Genomic DNA, 24758 nt, shown 5'->3' with positions numbered 1-24758 from the left:
GGTCACTGGGCCCCCTGCCCCGGAAGAGCAAGCCCCAGCATCCAGGGAAGCTCAACGAGGCAAGCTGAGTCATTCAAAGAAAACAAAGTCCATTCTGGCTACATATAGATATTAAATATCTACTTAAACCATTAATTCTTACCCCTTTAGAACAGGTCTTCTATTTGGGTGAATATTTGGGATTTCCCAGGTTTCTTTGAAAAGAAAAACAAAGGACTATAGGGAAGTTGGAATTGATAATGCTATTTTTTAAATTAGTTTTCTGTAGCTAGCAGAGGAATTGACAATCGTTACATTAATTTTGGAGATTTATTGAAATATGGAATTATTTTTTAAAAATCTGTTATAACTTGTATATATTATAGCATTGAAGTCATGTTTATAGTATAGCATCTAAGTCTGTTTAAGGATTTTGGCCATGTGCATCTCTAGAAGAGTTCCTGGAATCTGGTTTCATTTTCTTTGAACAATACCAAGGGCAGCTTAAAGGGAAAAACAGATCATAAAAGGTTAGGCTAAAGGGTGGATGTAGAAGAGGGAGGAAGTGTTTATGGTCTTATGGTATAGACAAAAACTGAAGGAAAATTTTAGCATGATCTCCTGCACCACTCTTCTGGTCGATCCTCGGAGTCATTCCCTACACCTAGCAGGGCTTGAGGCCTTTCATTTGTCTTTTCATATTCAACCCCCATCTGTATTAGGAGGGCAGAGTTTATAATCTCAAAGAGGATCATAAACATGTCTGAAAGGTTCGGAACCGCCGGATATAAGAAACTCTCAAAGTAGAAGGCAGAAGAATCAAAACATATATTTAGGCTCCACAGTAACCAACCCATGAACCAGCAACCCCATTTTGATATATTGATCAAAAGCTTCCAGGCCCAATAAGTACGCCTTGAAAGAGTAACCAGGAGGCTACAGAGAAACATGATTGCATAAAGCAAAATCATGCTTCCCCCTCTATGGTAAAAAGATTACCCACTGGCCTGAAGTCTTTGTTCAGCTTCCTCCCGTAGGTCAGCTCTGCTACTGGCAGCTCCTGCTTCGGCTGTGGCTATAGCTATAGCAGCCTCTGGCTCCAACAGGAGCTGCTTTTAACCATCCGGCTTTTGCGGGGGTGTAAGGTACGCCGGGGAAAGCACAGGTTCTTTCAATCTGCTTAAGCAAGGTGAAGGGGTTGACTGGGAAAGCACAGGTTCTTTCCATCAGCTTAAGCAAGGGAAGCAAGGTGAAGGGGCCGACAAGCTTACTCCAGTCCAAGATACAAACAGCATTCAGTTCAGGGGAAAAAGCCAAACTAGTCAAGGGCACTTGTTGACTAAGTGCTAAGGAGCCCATTTTTGGTTGCCAATACACTCCACCCCTTGTTATAGGATACATAATCTAATCAGCCATGTATCCTAGAACATACATTGTGATCCAATTACAAAGGAAACTAAAACATATCATTCATAATAAAGCAAAACATATCATTTGGTGACATTCCTAAATATTGGTTTATGATTCAAATGTGATCCACCCCTAGGTCCCATAATATCATAACAATAAAACACCACAGCAAGGATAACACAAAATAAGTAAACAGAACACTCTCATCATTCCCACCCCCCTTGAACGATTGGGGCTCAAAATCTTGGGGTGAGGGGTGATGGTCTCATTTTCCATAGCTTCTTCATGCTGAAATTGGATGTAGAGATGGCCCTGCCCCCAAAAAGTCCCATTCCAGAGGTCAGTTCTTTAACGAGCTGGCAGGAATTCCAAGAATGCTACGTGCAGGGAAAGTGCAGGGTGCTTAAGCCTAAAGGAAACAGAACTATCAACAACGTTAGCCAAAACAAAGGACAAAAAGAGTAGACAAGTATGGACTATTATTCTTCAAATAAAATCATCTCAAGTTTGGTTGAGATTTCAGTTATGCAAAGATCCAACATCAGAGCCAAACTCAGGTGGGAAATGTTTCTTTTCAAAAGGAACATAATGAGGAAGCCAAGAGGATCCCACCCTAGATAGAGACTAGGATTGTCCTCCCAGCCTTTCCCCAAATGTACAAGGAAACACAATGGGAAAATTAAACTAAGAGGATCCCATCCTAGATAGAGACTAGGATTGTCCTCCCAGCCTTTCCCCAAATGTACAAGTTTTCATCCGTTAATCATACAAGGTCACCTTCAGTCTGAGTGGCTTGTGGGCTTGCAGGAGCAGTTCTTATTTCCCTAGTTCTCCTGTTATCAAGGCCTTTATCTCTATACATTCTATATAATTCATTGGTTGGAATTCCATCTATCATTTCAAAACCTACCCCTGCTCTCAATAGAGCAGTAAACATTTCTTTCCTTGTTACTCTCCTTTGGCGCCAAGTTTGCTGGTTATTCACCCTTCTCTCTCGAGGAGATCTATCCCTTCCCCAGTCACCTAAGTCATGTAACTGTAAAATCTTATTTATCACTGTTGTAAGACGGCTCCCTACTTCTCCAAGTAATAAATTCAAAATTAGTTGTTTATAAGCAGGGGGAGCTGTCCTAATTATTAAATTCCTATGAGGCAGTCCCATTGGATCATTGTAATATTTGTCTGCGGTTCCTATCATAATGGCAGTCTTCATCACCTCCTCCTTTAGTCTCATGATACAATCTCTAAGTGAATACCAGGGTCTGTGCTCAGTGGGCCACATAGAATCAGTAGCATATCTCTTATTGCATCCCACAGCGGCTAACGCCAACAGAGTAGTCCTGCTATCACCATCTCCTTGCTGATGATGTTCCCTAAAAGCTTGTTGAACTAGAGGATCATGGCTGATACCTATGAATCTCATACAGTCTGTCCTATCTACTGATATTCCACTGGCCCCTTGATCACTGAGTCTTACCATCCAAGATATTAATGGTTCTCCTATTCTTTGGCTGAATCTACTCAAAATATCTGTGACCTCTTGCGGTGAGAAATCTTCCTGAATTTCCCTTGTAACTGAATCTTCACCTCGGGTTTCTGTCTTCCTCCTTTGTATGGGTCGAGCCCTTGTCTGATCATTTAACCATCTCCTATTCTCTGTGTGAGGGACATCCTGAACCCCAGTAGTGTTTTGTGCCTCAGCCCCTAACATTGTCTCATTTTCCCCCCACTCACTTCCTCTGCCACCATGGCTAGGACGAAGCAGGCAGTCAGGTTCTTTCTGGGCTTTTTTGGTCTCCTGTTGCTCTTAGCCACATTAATAGAAAAGTTCTCATTTGAGTCAGTTTGGTCTCCTGCTATCTGAGATTCCCCTTCTTGCTGTGGGGTAGGAGTGCCCCCATGTCTTTCACTTAATCTCAATCTTTCGTATACTAGCCGGTAGGCTGATAACACTATCCAGCTTTGCCTAGATAGTGATGCCCCTGACTGAATCCCAACTTCTTGTAAACACTTTTCTAAATCCCTAGGATCTCCTCTCCGTAGCCTTGGTTCCCAGTTTTCACAGGGTCCAGCTTTTTTAGCCAATTCTTTTGCTAGGGAGGAATAAAATGGATCCTCCCATCCTGGGATATTCATCTCTTCCTCTGAAATTGTTCTGCTTCTAAATAGAGATCTTATACCTAGCGATCCCATCCTGGTCGCCAAATGTATTAGGAGGGCAGAGTTTATAATCTCAAAGAGGATCATAAACATGTCTGAAAGGTTCGGAACCGCCGGATATAAGAAACTCTCAAAGTAGAAGGCAGAAGAATCAAAACATATATTTAGGCTCCACAGTAACCAACCCATGAACCAGCAACCCCATTTTGATATATTGATCAAAAGCTTCCAGGCCCAATAAGTACGCCTTGAAAGAGTAACCAGGAGGCTACAGAGAAACATGATTGCATAAAGCAAAATCATGCTTCCCCCTCTATGGTAAAAAGATTACCCACTGGCCTGAAGTCTTTGTTCAGCTTCCTCCCGTAGGTCAGCTCTGCTACTGGCAGCTCCTGCTTCGGCTGTGGCTATAGCTATAGCAGCCTCTGGCTCCAACAGGAGCTGCTTTTAACCATCCGGCTTTTGCGGGGGTGTAAGGTACGCCGGGGAAAGCACAGGTTCTTTCAATCTGCTTAAGCAAGGTGAAGGGGTTGACTGGGAAAGCACAGGTTCTTTCCATCAGCTTAAGCAAGGGAAGCAAGGTGAAGGGGCCGACAAGCTTACTCCAGTCCAAGATACAAACAGCATTCAGTTCAGGGGAAAAAGCCAAACTAGTCAAGGGCACTTGTTGACTAAGTGCTAAGGAGCCCATTTTTGGTTGCCAATACACCATCTTATGAGAAACAATAAAATAAGGTGTCAAGAAGCAGTGAGAAATGAAGCATAGGAGTAATTAAGCAGCAATGAATGAAAAAAAAGGACCAAATTTAAATGGGAGGTCAGAGTGAGGATTACCTATACCGTCTTCTGAAGGACTGAAAAATAAACAAGAACTTTCAATTTTGCCTAAATTGGCCCTTATCTATGAAGATAAGATACACTGATCTTTATTGCTTAAATTGAATTCATATTGAAAAAGAACCATTTTAAAAAGTATCTCACTGCTTAACAATACATGCTCTCTGGTTGCTTTTTCTTTTGTCGTAGTAGTTCACATTACTGGTTTTAATTTATCGCGGTTAAGATGCCACATTTCACTCTTATTTTCAAAATGGTACCAAGAAATATAGCAGAGCCTTTGCACTTATTCTACAGGTCTTTCCTTTTGTCTGTTGTATTTCCTCTACTCATTCACGTCATATGTTTAAAAACAAAAAACCCAAAAGTTTTAGGAAAAATAACTCCTTCTGAATGTCACCTGATTAGTCATGCTGTCAGGTGAAGACGATAAGAAACATACTTCTGGTAATTCTTCGACAATGTCTCCATTCAGCTGTATACAATACCATAGGGCCGTTGATGGAATGGTGGGTTTTTGTAGTGGAAGGATCTCTTGATTTAGAGTCAGAATATCTACACTTTGTTCCTGGTTCTGACACTTAATGGTTGTATGACTTTTGGCAAAACATTTAGCCACTCTGAGCCCCAATTTCTTCATCTGTAAAAAAGGGATATTAATATTTATACTATCCACTTTAGCGATTATTGTAATGGTGATGATAGCCGACATTTGTGTACTGTTTCATAATTTTCAAAATGCCTTATCCATCACACAACATCTTAAATGTGACCTCACTTCCCTCCCAGCTTGGTTTTTTTAAAAAATATTTTATTAAGGGACCATCCCTTGACACTTCTTACGGCCTAATCACTGAATAAGTGTTGTTTCAGTCAAAGTGAGAACTGAGAAAGACCTTAAAAGGGCAAGGTCTCCCACTGCATCCTGCTCAATCTCCAGTCGTCCTGATCTGTATCTGACCACTGGATCCAGATGGCTCTGGAGGACAAAGTGAGGCTGGTGACTTTGCACAGACCTCCCTCATTCAAATCCAATTCATTTGTAAGTCATGGCATCATCTTCCTGATGTCATGTTTCTCTTTGAGAAGAAAGGATAAACCACAACCACACAACAATCTTAAATGTACTCTAAACAAGATATTTTCCATACATAATATCATGAATCAAAATTATATAAGATTCCTTGATGAAATTAAAACAGGGAGATGTTTGCTTTGCCAAAGGTATTTGCCACTGTCATGGAATATATCCAGTTTAGTCAGTGAAGGCTTCCAGATGTTCCAGTTTGCAGATCATCCAAGTTATAAAAACCCTAATAGCTTGGAAGAGTTTAACTTAACCGCCAGTCAGGAAAAATCAAGCAGAATAATGATAAAAACCATAACTGACATTTACATAGCACTTTAAGGTTTGCTAAGTATTTTACATATATTACCTCATCTGATCATCACAACAACCCTGTGAGGGAGATGCTGTTCTCATTCCTATTTTACAGAGGAGTAAAATGAGACGAGAGAGGTCCAGTGCCTTGCCCAGGATCACATAGCGTTAAGTATCTGAGATGGGCTTTGTATTCCCTTTTTCCTGACTCCAAGTTTAGTCTTCTCTCCGGACTATGATGTACATCTACATGGACAGCTTTATAGAACCGGCAAATCTTTGTAGTTATCGTTGAAAGTCACAGACACTGGGCACTGAACTGGGCTCATTTGAGCAAGGAAGAAGAAAGCAGGTTGCACTGTTTTGAGGAGACTTCAGTTATTTTAATTAGCCCAGGCTTCTCCTTGAAACAAAGACCTAAGTTTGACATGAATCTACTTCTGCCATTGTTGGGATGTTGTGATTTTAGAAGAATTGAAATTGAAATTAATCCAATAGTTAATAGAGAGTTGTGTGATGGATGTGTCATTCTTTCTGAGTCACTTCAGCATAGTTTATTAAGAGAATGAAGTTCTTCTTCAATCTTTACCAATGCGAGTTTTCCCTCATATATCACTAACAAGAAGAAAAACTTATGTTGGTAAGGATTGAAGAAAAACTTGTTTTCCCTCATGTATCATTAACAAGAGACAGCCAGATGTCACAGTGGATAGAACACTCACCTTGGAATCAGGAGGAATCATCTTCCTAAGTTCAAATCCAGCCTCAAACACTAGCTGTGTGACCATGGGCAAGTCATTTAACCCTGTTTGCCTCAGTTTCCTCATTTGTAAAATGTGCTGGTCAAGGAAATGGCAAACTACTCCAGTATCTTTGCCAAGAAAACCCCAAGTGGGGTTATGAAGAGTCGGACAGGACTGAAAATGAGCAATCACTGACAAAGAGGAAATTTTTTATTGTCTAGTCTAGCTATGTGATATATAGCACAGAAAGTAATTATCTATACTATAAAGTAGTTATCTACAACCGTAACTTTATTTCTAAAAAATCTACACAAATAGTTTGGGTGTCTGCTGAGACAGTAAATTGTTCCTATTTCACTGATGTCTTCTCTGTTTTGATAGTGAAATTATGCAGACTGTTGGATAATAAAGTTCATCCAAGACAGAAAGCATTTGGAACAAAAGTTAGGCAATCAATTATGATTCTTATTACAGAACTCCACAAAAAGTTGAATGTCTTATTAAATATGAGTACTGTTTTTTTAGCTCTCACTTTAAATTTCTCTATCTCGAAAACTGTTTCTCAATTTTCTCTTTGCTTTGGGTAGGTGAAGGATTGGATTATCTCTTCCAGGCTCAGTTTAGTTTAGCAAACCCACTTGATGCAAATTTGATACTTAGAAAATGGTTCTTATTTTCAGGGCATTATTTTTTAATTCCTGGCACCATTAAAATCCAAAATATTATTTTAATCATGAGACAAATTATGTTAAGGATGTTTTTCTAAGAAATCTCAAATGAGAGCTAAAATGACATAGACTTGAGACTTCTGGCTCCGCTGTTTGACAGAGAAACCCAGTAAATGTTGACTATCATGTCACCTCTCAAAGACCCCTTTCAATGTAAACGATATTTGTTATGCACATTATCATATGTCATTATTTTAGCAACGTATTTTTATATTTGTGGTATCTGTCCTTTTTATTTTAATATGGTTGTGTAATTTTCTTCCTCGTATTTAAGTAAAAAATGTTGTAGAAAAATAGTGTGCCAACTTCATTCTTAACTTCCCAGTTCTTTGCAAATACAAAAGATTTTAGTCATGATTTAATAATGAGCCTGTTTGCAAAAGTGACTCTCTTAACTGGGATAAAAAAAATCTAAGAATATGAAGGAAAAACTTATTTTATTCTCCTATAATGAGAATAATAGTCTAAATGTATTTGAATATTTATTAATTTTTATTAAATTTATTAATTATATATTTTATTATGTATATATTATATATTTTATACACATAAAATATTAATTATATAAATACTGTTACAAACCAATAATTTGTATATACTTCAGGTTGGTGTCTCAAGTTTTAACTTCACAGCAATTTTATTTTAAATCACCAAAGTTATAAACAGGCTTCAAATTGAGCATTTTAATGGACATTGACTATAATGATGCTATTATGATTATCTGTCACTTTATAACTTTAAAGATTTTTCTTTAATTTTTGTGGAAACCGATGTTTACCCAGAATATTAATAAAACAGTTCTCTGTCAGTTTGACAAACTTTATAATACTGGGATGAATTAACTTGGATAAAACTCAAGGTTCTTTAGTAACAGAGTTTTGTTTTATTTTTTGTTGTTTTAAAAAAAAGTTTTTATTTTAGTCAAGCCCCATTTGGAGGCACATGCATTTTAACTCTTTCCTCTTTAGATTATAGAGAACTTAGATAATCACTCCTATAAAATAACCCTATAACTATAGTACTTGCAAAATACCCTGAGAAAAATTAGAAAGCTTTATGTTATTTGAAGTGACTGATAGAGATCCTTAACAGGTATAATTTCCATTTATTCATGTTAAAGAATCTATTTTTACATGATAATATGTTGAAAACACTTATTGATACATAACTTTTTAATTACCAGGCTTTAGCATCTGACTTAGAGAAGAGGGAGAGACAGCAAGTGCGGATGTTGGAACAACTTACAGAGATTCAGAAATGCTATGAGGAGTGTGAGAATGAACGGACACATGCTAATTCCCAAGTCAGAGAGTTGGTCCAGCAAGCTGAGGAGTCTACCAAGGAAGCAGAGAGATATCTCAGCGAATTCCAGCGATCAGAGGCCTTGAGACAGGAGTCAGAGAAGAAGAAAGAAGAGTTGAAAACAAAGGCTCAGGAATCTATTAGACAGTGGAAGCTCAAATATAAGGCTTTAGAACGAGACTTGGAGAAACAGAATGAGACAGTTCTGCATCTTACAGAAAAGAACAATCAGGTAAAAAGAAATAATTCTCTTTTTTTAAGTTTAAAACTTTATTGCTATCTTTTGTTAACTTCTTTGCCCAATCTTCTCTTCTTCTTCCCCTCTCAGACAGCTCATTCTTATACAAAAGAACAACTAAAAATAGTTCCACAAAACTAACCAGTGATTCAGCCAAATCAAACATTATATGCAATTTTCATAATCTCCAACCTCTTCAAGGAAAGGAAAGCAGTTTGTTTTCATGTCTCTCATTTGAGGCCAAGTTTTGGTCATGTTTATTTCATAGCATTCAGTTTTGATTTTGTTGTTACTGTTCTTTCCATGTACATTTTTTTTCTGGTTCTGCTTGATTCACTTTGCATCAGTTCACATATCTTCCCAAATTCTTCTGTAGTCTTCATAGTCATTATTCCTTTCAGTGCAGTAATATTCCATTATATTTATGTACCATAATTTGTTTAACCAGAGGATGAACTCCCTAGGGAGAAATTCTTTTCTTTCCTTGGATTTATTAAAAATATTAATGGTTTTATGCCTCTTTTAACAGCTTGATATTGATTCGCTTTGCAGTTAGCTTTAAAAAATATTTATACCTCACTCATCTTTAAAACCCAAAACTCAAATGAAAAAAAAATCCCTAAATCCTGTTATATATAATCTGAATTTTTCTTCATAGATTTAAAAATGGTTAAATTGTATATTAGAGATTCTTAATGTAAGCAGTCTGTGAGTTTGTTTTTAAAAATTTTTTTGATAACTATTTCTATATAATTTTTTTCTTTTGTATCCTCCATATTTTATTTTTTGCATTTAAAAATATCCTAAAAAGGGTTTCATAGGCTTCTCCATGCTGCTAAAAGGGTCTATGATTCAAAAAAAAGTTTAAGAAGCTCTGTTCTATATACTTCTGTATTATCCTTCACAAGCTGGTTAAGAAAAAATAATTTTTAACAATAGTGTTTACTCCTGAGCCTATTCCTGGCAGCATCTACTGTGGCTTGAGTAAAATGTATATATGACATTTGTAGTCTGGATGACTAGCCAACAATGTCAGATGATAACCCCACCTAAATATTTTAATACCATTTTTACAGTATTTTTAAAAAGTTATTGTTTAATATATGTACTTCACGTAATTTTTTTCCTCTTGTAAAATCATTTATTTCAAATCTATTTTATGCTAGTTTTTTTCCTCTCACAATTACATATTTTGAGTGAATTGAACTCAGGTGTTTAGCCCAAAGACAAGAAAATGATTGATTTCCATCCAGATTTAATATTTTTATTTAGCCTTTGGACTTCTTTGTCACATATTGTAATAGCAAGCAAAGTGGGATTTTTGCTGGATTAAATGTGCATTGAATTTTAGCCAATCAGAGACCTGAGTTCTAGTCAATCAGATGTGCATGAATTTAGTCAATCAGAGACCTGAGTTCTAGCCAATCAGATGCTGGCTAGAACTGTATATAAAGAGAGCTCAAGAGTGTGAGAGAAGCAGACATCAAGAGGGCATTGAAGAGAAGACATCGAGAGAGCTGCCAGCATTGAGAAGAAGACTGAGAGAGAGCCAGTGTCGGAAGACCTGCCAGTGTTGAGAAGAGAAGAATCGAAGAGGAATGAACTGTGAGCATTGAGCTGAGAGGAAACATAAAAGAGCCGGGAGGAGACCTCTGAGAGGGCTGAGGAGATATTTGATGGTAGGGACTTGCTGAAGGAGCCTCTGAAAGTTGAAGGCCAGTGGAGGTGAGTGGAACTGTAGGACAGAGACCTGCCCATGGGAAGGAGGCTTAGTTTAAGCCCCTTTTGAGAGCTGTCAAAGTAAACTGAGCTGTTAATGCAGGGCATCTGGACTTTGGAGGTGAATTGAGATGGTAGTGTTGGTAGTGTGTGTTGGTGCCCTGCCTGCTGTCCAGCAGGAACTTGGAGTGGAGTGGTCCCCGTGAGCTGGAACTTGGTGCAGGAGCAAAGAGTTGCCTGTGTGTGAATTCAGATGAGAGTTGGGAGCAGTCAGCCTACAGAGAAAGAGCCATGGGACTTAGAAGTCAACCTTGAGTCAAGATGATGCTTAGTAATGATTGAGGAGATTGTTCTTTCTGTGACCCTAGAGGTAGACTGTGGTGGCAAGCAGGGTGGGACTTTTCTGGCAGTTTTTTCTTTTGGCGTGCTTCTCAGAACTAAGGTAATCAAGTGCCTTTGTTTTAATCAAGAGTTTTTGACTGAATCAAGAATCTTTGATGAGTGCTTAAGTCACAAGAAAGCCTAAGTCTCATGAGTTTGAGTCACATGGTTGTGATATCCTCTGACCCTGAAAAAGTGTATATATACTCTGGGGCTAACATTTTGCTTTGGGGGTTCATTCGCTGGAAGAGCGTTCATGTGATTTGGCCAGGTGAGACTTTGGGTAGCCGTTAAGGAGGCCCCCCCACCCTGCTTTGAAAACCCAGATGTTGGTGCTTCTCTTTCTGGTAACTATGTATGTGTTGCTGTGGTCAGACAGAAGCCTATCTATTGATTTGTGTTATTTGCTCTGTTTATATAATTTCTTCTTGTGATTTCTGTTTGTGTTTTCTCTGAAGTTCAGGGTGCTTTATCGCTTGAACTAAGTGAATGACATATACACACACACACACATATATATATATATACATATATACATACATACATATGTGTATGTATGTATAAATAAAGTGAGATTGTTAAAGTTGCTTTCCGTACAGAAGCAGATCAAAGAACCTGTGCTGGCAGCCCTCCTGTGTGTTGGTGTTGTTGTTCTTACCATTGGCCTTACGTAGCCACAGTAGAGGCAAGTAGCATTGTTGTTACACTTATGTCAGGAACTATGTTCCAAAAGAGTGATCAATTATCTGAATTTGTTTTAGATTAAAACAAATTCCATTTGCAATTATATTTATGGGATTAAATGCTAATTACCAAAAAACCCAACAAACTGACAGGTGCTTCTTGCTAGTGTGAACTTTCATGGAATGGCCAACAAAATATTCATTAAATGCTGAAGGGGTAATTTTAAAATTTTTAATAAATATTTCCTAAACAGAGTGAAAGTGAAAAATATAATGATTTGGCATATATCATGGGGTGCTTAAATGCCTCCTTCCGTTTTGTGATTTGATGAATTTAGTATACATTTGGACAGTGATTTTCCTCATGTTTTTTATCTGCATCTGTGAGTCCTCTTTCAAGATGTCCAAATGAATTTAAGAATTATAGTGATAACTGAATAGGGCTCCAGGCTTATGGGCCCACCTTGAGAATTCTACTGTGGATACTGCCTAAAAGTAGCTTTAGACAACTCTGAACTTTGGGTCAGGGAAGGGAAAGTTGAACCCAAAGCCCTCTAGGCATTTTAACTGTTGGAGGCAGTTTTGAAGGGAATATTCTCACCCATCCAAATGCCTCTTTAAAAAAAAAATTAAAACTATAAGCATAACTACTTTTATAATACTACTGCTATAATGTTTATAATTCAACTTTGCAAATGATATATAGCAAAGAAGTAGTTAAACACATATCAGAAATAAGGGAGTGCCACAATTATCAGAGTAGGTTGTACAATTTCTACTTGTGAAGACTTAAAGAGCTTTTATAATAACATGGAGTTAGAATGATAGGTAATCAGAAATAAAGAAATAGAAGGACATAATTAGGGCTGATTTTAGTGTGCAACGTGTGTGTGTGTGTGTGTATGTGTGTGTGTTTGTGTGTGTGTGTGTGTGTATGTCATTTTGAAGGGCTTTGAAAACAATTTTTATAGTACTCTCCTGCTTCACTAGATCTTTTCTTAAAAAAAAAATTCCACAAAACATTTGAGTAAGTTGGTTCCTTTCTCCACTGCCTCCCTTCCCCCCATCGCCCAAAGAACTTAGAACTAGTAATTCTAAAATCACAGTCTCAGAATATGGTTGAAGGCATATATTGAAAAGAAAAAGTTCAATGATACACAGATATTATTTATTGAATACCATTTTCAGGGTCTTTTAATGTAGCTGAGTTACAAATCCTGAAACTAGAGGTTCAATGAAAGTGAAATGGATACAACTTACACAAAAGAATTGCAGTTATTACTGCCATAACACTGGTCCTTTTTTCTTCTTACTTGCCATTTCTAAATCCCTGATATAATTTCTGCTTTCAATTTTCATTTAAGAGCATACAAAATTTTAAGACTCTTGGTCTTTTTTTGTTCTTGAAGAAAATTTGATTCATTTCTCAAACTTCTCCTTTTTCTAAATGATTTTTCAGCTTATAATGAGCTTGACAGGTCATTGTGAAAAGTATCCACTATTAAGCTGTCTGTCATTATGGAGGAAAGGGCAAAAATTAGTAGCATATTTCCTTTAAACGATGTTTTTGTACTAGAAGTTAGGAATGTAGATTATTCATTTGGGGGGAGCTTAACAAAAACACATGAATATAAATTGTGCAGCTTAAAACACTATAGGTACAATCATTCCAGCCATAGATAAACTAAGATATTCATTATCTGGATTTTGTTTTTCTATATGGAGTTTAAAACCCATTTTATGTGCCTTGCAAGAGATAAAGGATAAAATTTTAAATATGAAATCTGATTGGACCTCCCACTTATCTAAGTATTTCAAAACATATGCAAAGTTCTATTTGAATTTGGATTATGGGAAAGCTCACATATCTGCATTTTTTTTCTGCTGAATTGCTAAAACAATTGACTTGGTAATGTATTGAGCCATTTGCTTGACTGTATTTAACTCCATAAATCATGGAATTTAAGTACTTTCTACTCTTCATCTCAACTCTTTTTTATTAAAATGAAATCTGAATAGCTTATACTTCTGCTACACCTGGAAGAAATTGTATATACTATCAGTAAATTATATTCCTTGATTTTGGTTAAAAAATGCCTTTTAATGATTTATTTTTTCTTTATACATAACCACTCTCTCCACTCTAAATTCTGGATGGAATCTTACTTTTAATGAAGAAAAACAAATTACCAGAATTGTCTGACACAGAGACAGTGCTTGACAGTGTTCTTTCCTTCAGGTCCTCTGCCTCTCAGTGTGAGGAAGGAGTTACCTTTGATTATCTCTTTTCTAGAACCTTCATTAGTTTTTCCAGTATTCAGAGTTCAGCTCCTTTTTAGTGATCCTTATGTATATTATCCTTCTCCTTCTCTTTATTTCACTTCCCATCAGTTTATACAAACCTTCCAATATTTCCTTGAATTCTTCATATGGATAATTTATTAATGAATAATAGTATTCTATTACATGACCATGCCAAAGGTTTTTTTTTTTTTAGATTTTTTTATTTTTAGTTTACAACACTTGGTTCTACATAATTTTGAGTTCCAGGTTTTCTTCCCCCCCTCCCTGTCTCTCTCCCCAAGATGGCATGGAATCCGATAAATCTTCTATGTATAACACAGTAGTCAAGTTGTGAAAAAGAATTACGATCAATGGAATGAATCATGAGAAAGAGGAAACAGAACCAAAAAAAAAAATCCCAAAAACAAAAACAAAAGAGAAAAAAAAAAAGGGAAAAAAAAAGGCGAGCATAAAGTGTACCTCAATCTGCATTCAGACTCTGTAGCTCTTTCTCTGGATGTAGATAGCATTCTCCATCGTGAGTCCTTTGGAGTTGTCTTTGCACTTTGTGTTGCTGAGAAGAGCAAAGTCTATCAGGGTTAGTCCTCACAGAATCCATATATCTGTGGTTGTGTATAATGTTCTCCTGGTTCTGCTCTGCTCACTCAGCATTGTATCTTGTAGGTTTTTCCAGGTTGTTATGAAGTCTGTATCATCCCCATTTCTTATAGCACAATAGTATTCCATTACCTTCATATACCACAACTTGTTCAGCCATTCCCCAATAGATAGGCATTCCCTTGATTTCCAATTCTTTGCTGCTACAAAAAGAGCCGCTATAAATATTTTTGTATGTATGGCTCCTTTTCCCACTTGTGTGATCTCTTTGGGATACAACCCTAGACGTGGTATTGCTGGGTCAAAGGGTATGAACATTTTTATAGTTCTTTGGGCATAGTTCCAAATTGCCCTCCAAAATGGCTGGATCAGTTCACAACTCCACCAGCAATGTAACAGTGTTCCAATCTTCCCACATCCTCTCCAGCATTTGTCATTTTCCTTTTTTGTCATTTTAGCCAATCTGACAGGAGAGATGTGGTACCTAAGAGTTGTTTTGATTTGCATTTCTCTAATCAGTAGTGATTTCAAGCATTTTTTCATATGCCTATAGATATCTTTAATTTCTTCCTCTGGAAACTGCCTGTTCATATCCTTTGACCATTTCTCAATTGGGGAATGACTTGTATTCCTATAAATTTGGCTCAGTTCCCTACATATTTTAGAGATGAGGCCTTTATCAGAGACACTGATTGTAAAGATTTTCCCCCAACTTTCTGCTTCCCTCCTAACCTTTGTTGTATTAGCTTTTTTTATACAAAAACATTTCAATTTAATATAATCAAAATTATCCATTTTGCATTTTGTAATACTCTCTATCTCTTGTTGTGTCATGAATTCTTTTCTTTTCTATAAATCTGATAGGTAAACTATTCCAAATTGCTTATAGTATCAGCCTTTATTCCTAAATCATGAACCCATTTTGACTTTATTTTGGTATATGGTGTAAGATATTGGTCTATGCCCAGTTTCTGCCCTACCATTTTCCAATTTTCCCAGCAGTTTTTGTGAAATAGTGAATTCTTAGCCCAGAAACTGGATTCTTTGGGTTTATCAAAGAGTAGATTGCTATAGTTGTTAACTTCTTCATCTTGTGTACCTATCCTATTCTACTGCTCCATGACTCTGTTTCTTAGCCAGTACCAGGTAGTTTTGATGACTGCTGCTTTGTAGTACAATATATCTGGTATGGCTAGACCACCTTCCCTAGCATTTCTTTTCATTAATTCCCTAGATATTCTGGACCTCTTGTTCTTCCAGATGAATTTTGTTATTTTATCCAGGTCTGTAAATAATTTTTTGGTAGTTCGATTGGTATGGCACTAAATAAATATATTAATTTAGGTAAAATTGTCATTTTTATTATATTAGCTCAGCCTAACCATGAGCAACTGATATTTTCCATTTATTTAGTTCTGACTTTTTTCTCATGAAAAGTGTTTCATAATTATGTTCATATAGGCCCTGGGTTTGTCTTGGCAGATAGACTCCCAAATATTTTATAGTGTCTACAGTAACTTTGAATGGAATTTCTCTTTCTATCTCTTGCTGTTGGGCTTTGTTAGTAATGCATAGGAATGCTGAGGATTTATGTGGGTTTATTTTATATCCTGCAACTTTTCTAAAGTTGTTTATTATTTCAAGTAGTTTTTTACTTGATTCTCTAGGATTCTCTAAGTAAATCATCATATCATCTGCAAAAAGTGATAATTTAGTTTCTTCTTTGCCTATTCTAATTCCTTCAATTTCTTTTTCTTCCTTTACTGCTACAGCTAACATTTCTAGTACCAAATTGAATAGTAGGGGTGATAATGGACATCCTTGTTTCACCCCTGATCTTATTGGGAATGCATCTAGCTTATCCCCATTATAAATAATGCTTGTTGATGGTTTTAGGTAGATGCTACTTGTAATTTTAAGGAAGGCTCCATTTATTCCTATGCTTTCTAGTGTTATTAATAGGAATAGGGGTTGTATTTTGTCGAAGGCTTTTTCTGCATCTATTGTGATGATCATATGGTTTCTGCTAGTTTTGTTGTTGATACGATCAATTATGCTGATAGTTTTCCTTGAACCAGCCTTTTTTTCCTGGAACAAATCCTAACTGGTCATAGTATATTATTCTCATGATAAGTTGCTGTAATCTTTTTGCTAATATTTTATTTAAAATTTTGCATCAATATTCATTAGGGAAATTGGTCTATAATTTTCTTTCTCTTTTTTGACTCTTTCTGGTTTGGGTATTAGTACCATATTTGTGTCATAAAAAGAATTTGGTAGGTCTCCTTCTTCACCTATTTTCCCAAATAGTTTATAAAGTATAGGAATTAATTGTTCTTTAAATGTTTGATAAAATTAACATGTAAAACCATCTGGCCCTGGAGATTTTTTCCTAGGGAGTTCATTGATGGCTTGCTCAATTTCTTTTTCTGAGATGGGGTTATTTAGAAATTTTACTTCCTCTTCTGTTAACCTGGGTAATTTATGTTTTTGTAGATATTCATCCATATCTCTAAGGTTGTCAAATTTATGGGCATACAATTGGGTAAAATAATTCCTAATTATTGTTTTGATTTTCTCTTCATTAGAGGTGAATTCACCCTTTTCATTTTTGATACTGGTAATTTTATTTTCTTCTTTCTTTTTTTTTAATCAAATTGAGCAAAGGTTTATCAATTTTATTGGTTTTTTTTTCATAAAACCAGCTCTTTGTTTTATTTATTAATTCAGTAGTTTTCTTGGTTTCAATTTTATTAATCTCTCCTTTGATTTTCAGTATTTCTAATTTGGTATTTAATTGGGGATTTTCAATTTGTTCTATTTCTAGCTTTTTCAGTTGTATGCCCAATTCATTGATCTCCCTTTTCTCTATTTTATTCATGTAATCATTTAGAGATATAAAACTTCCCCTAAGAACTGCTTTTGCTGCATCGAGAAGTTTTGGTATGTTGTTTCATTATTGTCATTCTCTTGTTTCCCTCATTTGTTCTTTGGCCCACTCATTCTTTAGAATTAGATTATTTAGTTTCCAATTAATTTTTAGCTTATTTTTCTATGGTTCTTTATTACCAATAATTTTTATTGCATTGTCATCTGGAAAGGATACTTTGAGTACTTCTGCCTTTCTGCACTGGATTGTGAGGTTTTTATGCCCTACTACATGGTCAATTTTTGAGCATGTACCATGTACCGCTGAGAAGAAAGTGTATTCCTTTTTATCCCCATTCAATTTTCTCCAGAAGTCTATCATATCTGCCTTTTCTAAAATTCTGTTCACCTCCTTGCCTTCTTTCCTGTTTATTTTGAGGTTAGATTTATCAAGTTCAGAGAGGGGGAGGTTGAGGTCTCCCATTATTATAGTTTTGCTGTCTTTTTCTTCCTGTAACTCCCTTAACCTCTCCTCTAAGAATTTGTATGCCATTTCACTTGGTCCATATATATTAAACAATGATATTGCTTCATTTTTTATGGTGCCTTTTAGCAGGATGTGGTATCCTTCCTTATCTCTTTTAATTAAATCTATCCTTACTTTTGCTTTGTCTGAGATTAGGATTGCCACACCTGCTTTTTTTTACTTTAGCTGGAGCACAATATATTTTACTCCAGCCTTTTACCTTTACCCTGTGTGTATCCCCCTGTTTCAAACGTGTTTGTTGTAAACCGCATATTGTAGGATTATGGTTTTTGATCCATTCTGCTATCTGCTTCCATTTTATGGGAGAGTTCATCCCATTCACATTCACAGTTATGATTTCTATCTGTGTCTTTTTCTCCATCCTATTTCCCCTCTTTGTATGCTTTTATATCTCCCTTTACACTTCCACTCCTCAACAGAGTTTTGCTTTTGACTGCTGCCTTCCTTAGTTTACCCTCCCTCTTGATTCCCCTCCCTTATCTTACCGTTTTCCACTTTCTACTTCTTCCCTCCCTTCTGACCACCCCTCTCCCTTTTTTCCCCCTTTGCCCTCCTCCTGCCTGTAGGACAAGTTAGATTTCTGTACTTGTCAGGGTATGTTCTTCCCTTCTTGAACCAGATCCAATGACAGTAAAGTTCAAATACTGCCCTTCTCCCTCCCTTCTTTGCCTCTACTACAATGTGTTTTGTGCCTCTTCATTTGATGTAATTTGCCCTTTTCTACTACCTCCTTACCTCTTCTTCCATAACCCTCCCTTTACATCTCCCAATTATTTTTTTTATCCTTATATCAGTTATTTTATACAGACATCCACAGTCTATGTGTATTCCTTTCAGTTGTCATAATAGCTGTACCATTCTCAAGATTGACATATATACACACACACACACACACACACACACACACACACATATATATATCATACATAAGATGATATAATCCTATATAAAGATGTAAATAATTTGCCCTTATTGATTAATAAGATTTGTGGGGTTTTTTTCTTTACTTTTTTATGTCTCTTGACTTTTGTCTTTGGAGATCAGATTTTCCATTGAGTTCAGGCCTTTTCATCGGGAAGGTCTGGAATTCCCTTATTTTGGTGAATGTCCATCTGCTTGCCTGAAAAATTATGCTTAGTTTTGCTGAGTAGCTGATCCTTGATGTACTCCCAGCTCCTTTGCCCTTCAGAATATCACATTCCATGCCAAAGGCTTTTCATCTATTCCTCAGTCCTCATCTATTCCTCACTTTGTTTCCATTTGCTATCTTAAAAAATATTTCTTTGAATATTTTGGTAAAATTGGAAGTTTGTTTTTCTGTTTAACTTCTTTGGGTTATGTATCCATTGGTGTGATTCTTGAGTTAAAGCGTATGGATACTTTAGTCACTCATGTAATTACAAATCGTAATATGAACAATTAGATCACTTCAGAATTCCACCAACAGAGTCAATAAGTGCCTTTCTTCTCTTAGTCTTTCTAACATTTCCTGTTTCACAGTCTTTCTTCATTTTCTCCAATTAGTGTGGTATGATATAGTCGTAATCTGCATTTCCCTTTTAGTTAAGTGAAATGTGTTTTCCTGTGGTCATTTATAATTTGCAATTCTTTTTAGCAATTTTATTTAACAACTGCCCGTTTGCTCATATCCTATGCCCTATTTGAGGAATGGCTCTAGGTCTAATAATTTTGTTATTTGCCTGTATATTTTGTATGCCAGACTTGAATTCATTCTTTTTAGACCTTGATGGTATTCCATGTTTTCTATATTGTTTGTGAAAGTGATTTCATTTGGATAGGCCATGCTACTGATAAAGTAAATTGGCCAATTCAACTTATGTATTAATTAATGCCTATTATATGACATGCATTTTGCAAATAAAAACGAAAATTTTAGGGCAGAATTGCCCTTAAAGAGCTTACATTCCACTGGTATATGTCAGCATATGCATAGATAAGTCAATACAAATTATACATAAAGTAAATTTAAAAGAAATTTTGAAAATGGAGAGAGTACCCTTAAAGAGACATTATCAGTAAAGGCTTCATGTAGTAGATGGTACTTGAGCTGAGCCCTTGAGGCAGCTGGGATTTCCATGAAATTGAGATAATGAGGCAGAGCATTCCAGGCACAGGGAGGACAGTTTGTGCAAAATCAGGGATTTCGGACATGGAGTGTTGTAGCATGGTCTTGTCTTCTTTGCTCCAGGGCCATAGATAGCACAAGTCACTCTGGTGTGTCATTTTGCCAGTATATACCATTCGTTACGTGTGGTCCCAAGTGAGAGAATATAGCTAAATATGCGTGCCTCTTCTCTACCTTCTCAACTTGCCGCAACAGACATTAGAAACTCTCCTCACTGTCAGTCCACAGTGTCACTTTCGTATGTATAGGCCCAATTCATCCATTGATTTTGTTCATTAAAGAGTAACCTAATGAACTGAAAGATTTATGATACAAGTTCTGGTTAATATTTAGTAAGGAGTGCAAACAGTTATGAGAACCACAAATCCTTACAAGTATTATTTATAAGTTGAAATTAGAACTGGAAGAAACAGTAAGAAAGAAAAACAATTAAATTGTAGTCTGATCAAATGTCAAATAGTGCTTGTCTCTTTTGGGGTACCAGAAAGGGAGAGATTTAAGAGATTTAAGACTAGGGTTGTGTGCTTGAAAAATTGTGCAATTAAAACCATAATGTTTCATGTAAACAAACCTTTCTATATTCATATTTATTACAAAAAAAATCTTTAAAAGGGTGGCTATTTCAAAATGGCCTATAGGTAAAAATGTTAATTTTTGTCAAATTTCTCAAATAATGGGAAAATCTAAAATGTCAAACTAACTGCCAAAGTCTTCTTCCTCCATTATTGCTAAACTCAAGTTTTGCAACAAACTTTCCAATTTTTTTTCAATTGCTATTGAGAAATATAACTAGGTCATTAACCATTCACAACTAAGAAAGGAACTATTTAGGAACAAGTTAACCAATAAGCTAACATTACCCAGTTTTAGTGTTAAATTCTTTTTTTCTTTGAGTTTTTCTTTATCTACCACAAGGATGTTTCATCTAGTGTCAGTATGCTTTCAGTGATCCTTCTAGTTATGGTGATGTATTACAGTGAACCCATCTATTGTTAGGTGGATAATGACCAATGCCATGAACTTACTGAACACTTGGCTGGAATTTCGGGTAAAGTATGTGTCCTTGCAACAGAAAAGGATCTTTATTGTCCTGTTTGGATGTTGATAGCAATAGAGTATAGGTGTCCAGTGTACTCATGAAAGTAAAATTGCCTGAGTGTCATCAAGTGAGAGGTCATCCAGTGAGAGGAGAGAAAAGTTGTGTTGATTAGTCATGGCCAGCCTCATGAGTAACATCCTTTTAGACCTAGTTCTTTGCTGACTTGACAAACAACAAACAAAAATTGCTTCCTTCCCAGTAACATGTATCTGGAGTCTGACAGCATATCAAGAATATCATACTTGTTGATTGTTAGATCCTTCTCTTGATTCATATTGGGATAAATTATACTACTCTAAAGAAATACTATACTAGAAAACAAAGCTATGGATTATGAAGTCCTGGGGAAAAAATTTGGATCTTGGGGGACCGGTGGTGTTTTCTTCACCACTGCTAATTGAAGGTAGAGGATTCAGGAAGGGCAGACTGCGTAGTGAACAGCTGTCTTAAAAGATGGCATTTGAGAATAGGATTTGGATTTCTGGACACTACAGCTTAAAAAATAGGAATGATGTACTCTTAACAAGGTTTTGAATGTATCTAACAAGGACTGGTAAAAGCATGCTTAAGAAGATTTTAAAATGAAAAGGAAGGAGGAGGACAAAAACTTCTATGTATTTGTGAAAAGTCTGGTACTACAGAGATTAGCAGGTACATAAAGGAACAGAAGTAGTGGAAGAGAGGACCAGTAATTTGTAGGAGGCAATACCCAAGATGAGAGCTTAGTCTCATACCTCTATACAAATATACAAAGTATGAGTAATAAACAGGGTGAATGAGAGATCCAGTGTAAGAAAGCAAATTTGACTTTATTAGTATTAGTGAGACTTGATGTTGCGACTTCAATTATACGGATGTCTGCTGGCTCTCCTGCTGCCAAAAGTAGAGCATCCGATGAGTTTGTTTCTTGCCTTAATCCTTATCTCATCCTTCAAAAGGTAAATTGAGCAAAAAGGGGAACTGCTATTCTAGAATGGATCTGAGTGATCAAAAGGAACTGTTTAGTGATAGAGAAATGAGAGCAAGTTGAGGGGTAAGTAATAGAAAAGAGGAAAATTGAGTGTAATTCTGACATGCAAATTAGATCTTATGATAGTAAGTTTCAAAGGATGAAAGAAGTGATGGGTAGGATTCAGTAGCCTACTGTATTATAGAGCAAGTTGGCCCCAAGAGAATGAGAAGTTCTCAGTAATAATGAAGTACTGAGTGAAGCACAAACAGAAATGATTTCAATGAGGAAGGAAAAAGTAAGCATCCTAAAGACACTGGTGTAGAAGCATAAGAACTCATGGATTACCTCACTGTAAAAGAAATATCACAGAATTACAGCATTGGAACAGACAATGGCAATCTAGTCTTACCCTTAGCCAAAAAGGAATCCCCTTGGCAATGTATATAACAAGTGGTCCTTTTGAAGACCTTCAGGTAGGGAGAACTCACTTCTTCCAGAAGTAGTCCATTCTACTTTTGGATAGGTCTTCTTGTTGGGGAGTTTCTTCTTGACGTCAAACCTAATTTGAAACTTTCACCCATTGCTGTAATCCTTCTGCTTCATGGCAGCCTTCAGATGCTTTAAGGGAGTTACCATATTTCAGGTCTATATCTTTCACTTCATCTGCATATGATGTGGACTTCATTTAACCTTGTTTCTTCTCTACACTCTCTCCAGCTTACCAGCATCCTTCTTAAAATGTGGTACCCAGAACTGAACATAGACTGTAGTAAATAAATGTGATGGAGCACTATTGTGCTGTAAGAAATGAGGAAATAGATGATTTCAAAAAGACAAGGAAAGACTTTTTGTAACGTTAATAGTATTTTATTTTTTCCAACTACATGTAAAGACAATTTTCTTTTATTGTTCCATTTTTAAAAACATTTTTATCTAAAGTTTTGAGCTTCAAATTCTATCCCTCCCTCCCTCCCTCCCTCTTCTCTACCCGCCCTGAAATGACAAGCAATCAGATACAGGTTATATGAGTCATTTTGTACAAGAAGACTTGAATAAAAAAAAAAGAAAGCAAAAAAATAGCATGCTTCAATCTGTATTCAATCAATATCAATTCTTTTTCTGGAGGCAGAGACTATGCTTCATCATTAGTTCTTTGGGATTGTCTTGGATCATTGTATTGCTGAGAACAGCTAAGTCATTCACAATTCTTCATCAAACAATATTGCTGTTACTGTGTACAACTTTATCCTGGTTCTTTTCACTTCACTATGCATCAATTCATGTAAGTCTTTCCAGGTTTTTCTGAAATCATCTTGCTTGTTATTTCTTATAGCATAATAATATTCCATTACAATTTTATACCATAAATTGTTCAGACATTCCCCAGTTGATGGGCATCCCCTCAGTTTCCAATTCTTAGCCACCACGAAAAGAGCTGCTATAAACATTTTTGTATAGATACGACCTTTTTCTTTATCTTCGAATGTCTTTGGCATATAAACCTAGAAATGGTACTGCTGGATCAAAGGGTATGCATAGTTTTATAGCTCTTTGGGCATAGTTCCAAATTGCTCTGCAAAATGGTTGGTTTAGTTCACCACTCCACCAACAGCGCATTAGTGTCCCAGTTTTGCCACATCCTCTCCAACGTTCAACATTTTCTTTTTTTGTTATATTAGCCAAATTGATAGTTGTGGGGTGGTACCTTGGAGTTGTTTTAATTTGCATTTCTCTGATCAGTAGTGATTTAGAGCATTTTTTCATATGAGTATAAATAGCTTTGATTTGTCTGAGAACTGCCTGTTTACATCCTTTAAACATTTATCAATTGGAGAATGACTTGTAGTTTTATAAATTTGATGCAGTTCTCTCTATATTTGAGAAATGAGGCCTTTATCAGTGATAGTTGTTGCAAAAATTTTTTTCACAGTTTTCTGATTTCCTTATAATTTTGATTGCATTGATTTTCTTTGTGCAAAACCTTTTACAATTTTATAATCAAAATTATCTAATTTATATTTTGTAATGCTTTCTTTACCTTCTTAGGTCCTAAATTCTTCCCTTATCTATAAATCTAATAGATGAAATATTCCATGCTATTTGCTTATGGTATCACCCTTTATGTGTAAATCATGTAAGCATATTGACTTATCTTGGTATACATATGAGATGTTGGTCTATACCTAGCTTCTCCCATAATGTGTTCCTGTTTTGCCAGTAATTTTTGTCAGATAATGAGATTTTTTCTTCCAAAAGTTTGCATCTTTGGGTTTATTATATATTAGATTACTATGGTCATTTACTATAATGTATTTAATCTGTTCCATTGACCTGCCACTCTTTTTCTTAGCCAGTACCAGATTGTTTTGGTAATTATAACTTTATAATACAGTTTGAGATCTGGTATGGCTAGATCACCTTCTTTCATACTTTTTATATTGATTCTCTTGATATCCTTGAGCTTTGTCCTTCCAGATGAATTTTGTTATTATTATTTCTAGCTCTATAAAATGATTTTTTGATAGATTCATATGGGACTGAATGAACAGATTAATTTAGATAGAATTGTCATTTTTATTATGTTGGCTCATTGGGGAGGCACTCATGAGTAATTCATGTTTTTCTTCTTATTTAGATCTGACTTTATTTGTGTGAAAAATGTTTTATAGTTGTATTCATATAGT

General features: G+C 36.0%; 1 protein-coding gene across 1 annotated transcript in view; it reads left to right on the top strand.

Annotated features, from left to right (window-relative positions):
• Window positions 1–24758, top strand: part of CEP128 (centrosomal protein 128) — a 534450-nt gene that overhangs the window by 119529 nt on the left and 390163 nt on the right. Inside the window, exon 12 of the mRNA XM_036737234.1 lies at window positions 8422–8772. Within this exon, the coding sequence (XP_036593129.1) occupies window positions 8422–8772 (351 nt within the window). The remainder of the gene's footprint in view (window positions 1–8421; window positions 8773–24758) is intronic.

The sequence above is a fragment of the Trichosurus vulpecula genome, chromosome 8 (genome assembly GCF_011100635.1).
Source record: "Trichosurus vulpecula isolate mTriVul1 chromosome 8, mTriVul1.pri, whole genome shotgun sequence".
Classification (NCBI taxonomy): domain Eukaryota; kingdom Metazoa; phylum Chordata; class Mammalia; order Diprotodontia; family Phalangeridae; genus Trichosurus; species Trichosurus vulpecula.
Note: the sequence above shows the minus strand (reverse complement) of the source record. Positions and strands in the feature narration are given on the sequence as shown.